The following is a 7,770-nucleotide window of genomic DNA, read 5'->3' on the forward strand; positions in this document are numbered from 1 at the left end:
ATAAATTCCGCATTGTAATGAAATTCATCATAAATATGTTGTTTCGCTTTGTAATGCTTCTTCCATGTTCCATTTGTATTTGTTAACATCCATATATCAATAATAATTCGACATTCACTTTTTAGTTTGTAAACATAACTTCATTTAAGTGATTGTTATCAGGCGAATTAGTTATGTAATAAATGGTGTGAGGTTACAAAAACTAGTAAACATGGATAGCAAATGGGCTTCTGAATTTCAAAACAAGTTTTTTCTCCAACATAAATATATTATTGAGATTGAAATAGAGATAACTATCAAAGCAATAAAGAAAATAACATATTTCAGACATTCAACCTAAAATCTCAAGATTTATATATATATATATATATATATATAGGAATATATAAAAATAACAGTGAGCAATGAATAAAAATGTATATCTTGTATTTAATACAATAATAAATAATTACTTCGAGATAGAAGTATTTTCTGTAAATGGTAAATGCAAAGTCTACATTAAATAAGCGAATATCATATCAGCGGCGCATTAATTTTTTTTTATTTTTGAGCTAAATACGGTACGATTTAATCACATTTTTATATACAATTTTTAACCATATATATGTATAATTTGATTTAATATTAAATTTAATTATATTGCACTACTGTATGACTTTACACATGTAAACCCATATTTTAGAAATTAATATTGAATTTAGGGTCGTACATACATTCCTGCGTATTCGCATGGCGTAACCAGAAGCGTAACCATCCTCATTTGGCTGTTAACAAGTGTAGGCAAGTTGTTGACAATATGCAGACATGTCGCCACTATTTCCTTTAGGGTTAGTACTTGATATTTTGTACAAAATTTTGCAAAAAAAGTTCAGTAACAAATAGACATTCTGAATAGAATTTTGTGTTACTAAGTTTCAATAACTTGAAAAATTTACTCAGCAACGTTTTTCATAAACAAAAAACAATTAATTGGCTTTTTACATTTTTTTATTTTCATAGTTTGAACCAGGGTGCGAAGAATGATTAAAATACGTTCTTTCACACGAATGCTCACGGCGAGAATTTGAATGTTTTCAATTTATCGTTAATGATAAAGCTACAATGAATGCACAAGCATTTGCATTCTTTCGCAAATGTTCGCAATGTACGAAAAATTCGCGAACGATACATTTCGCTGCAAGCGTAAAGAACATTCTTTTGAAACACTCAAAAAACAAATATTTGCGAATGCTCACGAGCACTGTTAAAAACAACAACAAACAAAAATATCATAAAAAATGTAAACACACACAACGGATGAATGTGTGTGTAGCAGAAAGTGTGGAATAACCAGGATGCGAAGAATGATTAAAATACGCCTTTTATCACGAATGCTCACGGGCGAGAATTCGAATGTTTTCAATTTATCGCGAATGTTCGCATTGTACCTAAAATTCACGAACGATAAAAATTTCGCTGCGAGCGTCGCCGATTCGTTCGTTCGCGAGCATTTGTTGCTGAAGAAAATTGTTTTGAAAAACTCAAAAAACAAATGTTGTTGCCGTTTTGAACATTCGCGAGAATTCGGGAATGTTTGTTTTCATTCGTGAGAGAATTCGTAAAATGAGCACAAAACGAATATTATGTATTTTGAATCATTCACGAGCGAATTTTTGCGCACCCACAAAACGCATGCCCAACAACTATTGAGTTCACGAACGTTTGTTGTTGCTGTTTTGAGTTGAGCATTCGCGAGAATTCGAGAATTTTTGTTTTCATTTGTGAGAGAATGTTGGAAAGAATTTCAACCACCAAACGAAACGGAGGAACGTTGTTGTGCGCTCTCACTCGTTTGTTATGTGTGTGCGAACATTATTTGGTGAATGCTCGTTTGGTAAAGAATTTATCGCCATAAATTCATTCGTAAAATGAGCACAAAACGAAGAGAATGTATTTTGAATCATTCGCGAGCGAATTTTTGCGCACCCTGGGAATAACAAAACACATGTCCAACAACTATTGAGTTTACGAACGTTTGTTGTTATTGTTGTTGCTGTTTTGAGCATTCGCAAGAATTCGGGAATGTTTGTTTTCATGTGTGAGAGAGTGTCAGAAAGAATTTCAACCACCAAATGAAACAAACGGTCTTTGTTGTGTGCTTTCACTTGTTTGTTATGTGTGTGCGAACATTCTTTGCTCGTTTCGTAAAGAATTTATCGCCATAAATTCATTCGTAAAATGAGCAAAAAACGAAAAGAATGTATTTTAATTCATTCGCGAGCGAATTTTTGCGCACCCTGGTTTGAACTTACTACTGAGTATCAAAGAAAAGAACGCAGACAATGTTATTATTACATTGTCAACATTTATGTACACTCAGAGCTTATGACTGATTTACAATAGATTTTTATTGTACCATGGATAGATACATCACGAAACAAGCTCTGCGTTTAAGGCGATTACCCAAATTCCATCCATATGTATATGAATTTATTCACGTCAGAAGTTAGATACGTGTATTTCGATGAATTTTATGAATTAGGCACTAGCGTAAATAGAAATAAATGTGCTTCTTCATCTAACACTATATATGTTTCGATACATAAAAAAATGTTTTCGCGATTTTGTATTTGGGTAATGCGGACCCTATATTTCATATTTTCCTACGAATACACATTATATCAGCTACGAGCCTTACACGTAACACGACATATTCGAACGACGTTTTTCGTTCTTATGCATTTATATGAATGCAACAGAAAAACATCGATCGTACGACGTATTTCAGTTTTTCAATAATTGTGGGGAAATTTAAAATTTTTGTACGGCAAGTCAGTCAGATTATATAATATGTGTAACGCTGTATTTCTGTCTTACCAAAATTCTACAATTTAACTTTACCTTTTATGATATTCACTTATTTAACGCAACAAAAAAAGTGCCAATATATTGTTGTTTAGTTGACAACATGTTTAAATTTCCACCTCTTTTGAAAACCTACGTCAAAAGTAAATTTCTTCTTCTTCGGGCTTGGCTTGAGGTGCGATATTGCGTGTAGATGAGCTGGAAGTAATTGGAGCTGTCAATGCATTTATAGAAGATTTGAGTGGGATTTTTGTTGAATTCGATTGAGTTATGTGCTTGCTAGATGTTGGAGTAGTACAATTCACTGAACCCAGCGAATAACGCTGGCCGTAGGTAAATGTGGAAGAAGACTCAGTACGGGTAACAACAGCTGATGGTGGAGATGTCAAGGCCGTTGTTGTGTTGCTCATTGGCGTATGCGGATGTTGTATTATTGCAGGAGAACTACCAGTTCGGGAATGTTGCGGAATCAGTGGGTTTGAAGCGTTGTTAGAATTATTAGGCGGTAAGGGCGTCAATTTTTTGTCTGCCAATTTTAAAGGAAACATTTGTGTAATACCGCCGACGGAAGATGTAGAGGAATTATTGTTTGTAGTAAAACTGTTGGACTTATCAATTTTGGCATTGGAAGAGCTGCTGCTGGTCGTTGTCGACGCCGAAGAAAGCGATGACAATTTCATGGGAAGTTTTTGTTTAACAACGTTTTGTTGTACTTTGGGGGCATTTGTTGCACTCAATAAATGAGCAGGAGGAGTTTTGGATATCGTTGAAGCTGTGCGCCATTTATCTTTGCGCCTTTCTACAGTATTTAACGATGTACCATGAGCTGATATCGACGAAGTGGAGAAGTCCTGGGTTTGTGAGTCATGCGTATCATGGTCCATGTCATTGTTGTTAACGGTTGATGTTGGCATCAGTGGACTGGATATGTTTAAAGGCGTATTAGGGGATATTAGCAATCCCTGACTGGACAAGACTTCCATTTTACGATATAATTGTTCACGTTGCTGTTTAATGTCCTCCTGTTGTAAATTTAGTTGTTCCTGTAGTTTATCCATTGCCGCCTTCTTTTCGTTCAAATCTTGTTCTTGTTGATCTTTTTGTTTGATCCAAGCCGTTTTCTCTTCCTGTAATTTATCTTGCAAATTACGCAGTTCTTCCAGTTGATCGTTATGAGTGTATGAAGCTCGTGGACTCTCCTTGTACAGTGCTAGCTGTAGCTGAAGAGAATGAATAGTAGTCATTTGTTGCGATATAATACATAATAGTGTATGCAAGTTATGTTTAACTTGTAAATAAGCTAAATTGTTATCTTTGGTAGCTACTGACGACTGGTCGTACTGCAGTGCATTTTCGTAGTCCATATTTGAGGAAGGCATGATATTACTCACTATTGAAGTGTTTTTTACTTCTCGTTTTTCTTCGAGTTCCTGCAGTCTTGGGGTAAGAATCTGTAACGTTGCCGTCTTATTAATGTCTCTACATGAGTACGGGCCTTTGGCTCTTTTTTCATCGAATCCCGCAAATGTTTCAGCTCTTTTTGGTAAAATGGGAGAATTGTAGGTATCACTTTGCTTTTCGCCAACGGAGCTAACTGATCTAGAAACCGGTTGCCCAGTAGCAGCGGTATAAACATTGGAGGCCAACTGCGTAATATCCTGCACAGTATTCAAAACCTTCTTCCATAACTCGTTAGTATCACAATCCGTACCTATTGCTATGTCTTTGTAAGTTCCATAGGTTGCCAGAAATTGTGCTGCTGATATATTGGATGAAGAGACCGGTGCTGTTTGCGACCCGTCTTGTTCAGCATTAAACGACTTCTGATCTTTTTGCATTAAATTGAGTTGCAGAAGGATCTTCTCTTCTAATAAAATAGCTTGTTCGATGTCCTTTTGGCGTATTTTCTCTATTATTTCCCTTTTATTCACGCCAATTCGTATTTTTTCTTCATGAGTCAAATCGTCTGATTCAATTACATCTGTCGATGGACAATCTAGAACAGCCTGTCTTATAGATTGAATCCAGACATTTTTGTCCTTTGGAGTTTGAACTTTCAGTTCGTACATCTCTGGAAACAACGGATTGGATGATATTATGTAAATACCACGTGATTCGGTGCCTGCCTTCTCTCGTATTAATAACTTTTGCAGTGGAACAACGCCGGCTTTGTGTTCCGGTGTGAAAAATGTGTACTTATTGTGAGCCGAGTTTTCGCTAAGGAAACATAAGCAGTCGGTCAAAACGACAACAAGTACTAATTGCATTTTGGAACGACCTTGCATTAATGTTGCTAAACCTTCGAATTTCAATCTCCTCTTTGATTCAAAGCCTACATCCTGTTTGCGGAATGGTTTATTTTTATATATGGCAAATGATTTGTTATCGATCCTATTGTAAATATCAATTTGCCTCTCTCGCAATTCCTTCTCTGCTACACAGGCGTCAACATCAACCAACAGCTCCTTTACCAATGCGAGTGCATGTTGCAACTTTTCATATTCTAATTTGTCATCCCTTCCGCTTTTAAGAAGAGGTTCAATGAGTAGTGGGTATTTTGTTAGCCTTTGGGTGACGAACAATATGCATTCTGGAATGCCCTTTTTCTTAAGCAAAGGATTCGTTAAGCAGTGCTTATACCATTCGGAAAATGTTGGATCTCTTCCGGTCATGTAGGATTTGAATTGTTCCAATGCAGAACGATGGTTAGCACAGAATTCTCCATAAGCAAGCCTTAAATGTTGGGCCTTCTCCAGTGAAAAGAAGTCAAGCAATATGTCCGATATAGAATCTACTACAAAGTTCTCTTTTTGCTTTTGACGTAACTTCTTTAAGAAATTACAATGCAATTCTGTTAATTCTTGCAACCTCGGAAACATTTTATTGCAATTTATCGTTGGGAAATGTCGCTCAATACTTTCCACAAAGACTTTTTGCATAACCAACAATGTTTGACAATGGTGTTTTTCGGTCATTATAAACTCGTATATGTGTTCCTGCCTCTTTATCTGATGATCTTTCAAAGATTTTAAAATATCCTTTGGTATTCCGGGAGACCAAGAGTCGTGTTCCTTCAACTCAATGCCGAGCACAGGGTCCGCCTTCAAATCCTGGGCTTCTATGGGAGCATCGTTCAAAAATTCCGATCTGATAAGTGGTGCATTGTCATCATTAAAATTCGTACTTTGTTCGGGTCCATCATAAAAATCTTGTCCCACATCCGTTCTTTCGTTACCACTAATACTTTTTTTGCCAATTCCAAGAGAGGCACTGTGTTTCTTTCCCTTACATTCCATTTGGTGATCTTTTATTGTACCCAGCGTTATATTCACGCCACATGCATCGCAATTGGTCACTTGTCCGCCAATCGACTTCATCTTTGCTTTATCTTTCTTTTTGCGAAAAAACAACGAACCTCTTTTCCTTCTCTTCTCTACATTGTCATATACTTCTATTTTTGCATGAGCTCTCAACAGACTTTGGTTTTCATCTTCGCTGTCAGTTAAATGCCTTGCAATGGCTTTAATATCCTCCTTCGCAACTATTGATGAAGTTGATATACTTTTTTGCAGCGGAATACGGCTTATTATTTCGGTGGCTAAACTTCTTTTTGCAGCTATCCTTTCAAAGTCTCTTGCTAGTTCCGCTTCATTTAGGGAATGCGTAGATATACCTGTAAAATAAAATGGGTGGTATAAGAGTCAACGTTTTAAATATATATATATTTTTTTTTTTTAAATTGACAATGAATTTTTAGCAATTTACTTTTATCGGTATTGAAGGAATTATTACTGGCTATAGCATTTAGTACGACTAATCTATTAAATGCCCTACAAACAGAAGTGGTATGTACCGAATCATGTTGTTGTATATATTAAAGAAACTCGGGAAATCATAATAATCTTAAATTAGGCATCCATCGGGTTTGACATTCGTTCTGTTAAAGTTACAGGTCGAAGATCAAACTATCAAAAGTTCGATTAAATTGAAAATGAAAATTTTATTCGTATTTATAATAAATTAATTCCAAATCAAGTTTGTAGGGTATCAAAAAGTCTACTATATATATGAATGCATAGTAATATCTTATCAGACGTTCAAATATTTCGATAAGGAATAGCAAACCAATATTTGGTAAGATATTGAAAAATAGTCACTGTCTTCAATAGTTTCATACCAGCCATGACTGCAAATCGATAGACCCATGGATACGAATAATTATTATTTCCTTACTTTTCGGACGAAGTTACCCAATTAAAAGGTGCCATTGACAAACACACAGCAATATGTTTGAAGTGGAATGAGTCCAATCACTAATACTTTCATTCCTAAGAATAATCTTCTTACCGACATTTTAGTTTAATATTAAATTTAATAATTACAAGTTTATGATCATAACCAGGGTGCGCAAAAATTCGCTCGCGAATGAATTAAACTGCATTCTTTTCGTTTTGTGCTCATTTTACGAATGAATTTATGCCGATAAATTATTTACCAAACGAGCATTCGCCAAAGAATGTTCGCACACACGTTGTTTTTTTGAGTTTTTCAAAAGAATGTTCTTCAGCAACAAATGCTCGCGAAAGAACGAATCGACGACGCTTGCAGCGATATTTTATCGTTTGTGAATTTTTCGTACAATGCGAATATTCGCGAGAGATTCCAAATGCTTTTGGTGCACCATTTACATGAAATCGGACGAAACTATATATGGAGCTATATAGAAATCTGGCCCCCAGGGCCCGGGCCCCCAGGGCTCACCCCTGTGTACGTCCCTGATGGCAGGTATATGTAAATCTGAACCGATTTTCTCAAAACTCGGCAGACATCACTCTAGACTCAATTCAGTACGTTATGCCAAATTTCGTGCAAATCGAAAGATATATAGGGACTTTGGTGCACCATTTACATGAAATCGGACGAAAC

General features: G+C 35.8%; 1 protein-coding gene across 1 annotated transcript; it reads right to left on the minus strand.

Annotated features, from left to right (window-relative positions):
- Positions 1-2,981: 2,981 nt before the first annotated feature.
- LOC133337807 (A-kinase anchor protein 13-like) lies at positions 2,982-6,517 on the minus strand (the record flags this gene model as incomplete). Its single annotated transcript, XM_061546010.1, has 1 exon — positions 2,982-6,517. A coding segment is annotated over one exon (3,536 nt), but the record flags the coding sequence as incomplete, so codon positions are not given.
- Between the last annotated feature and the right edge of the window lie 1,253 nt (positions 6,518-7,770).

Source organism: Musca vetustissima, unplaced genomic scaffold (assembly GCF_032173495.1).
Source record: "Musca vetustissima isolate MV318-11 ecotype Yass unplaced genomic scaffold, APGP_CSIRO_Mvet_v1 utg37931, whole genome shotgun sequence".
Classification (NCBI taxonomy): Eukaryota; Metazoa; Arthropoda; class Insecta; order Diptera; family Muscidae; genus Musca; species Musca vetustissima.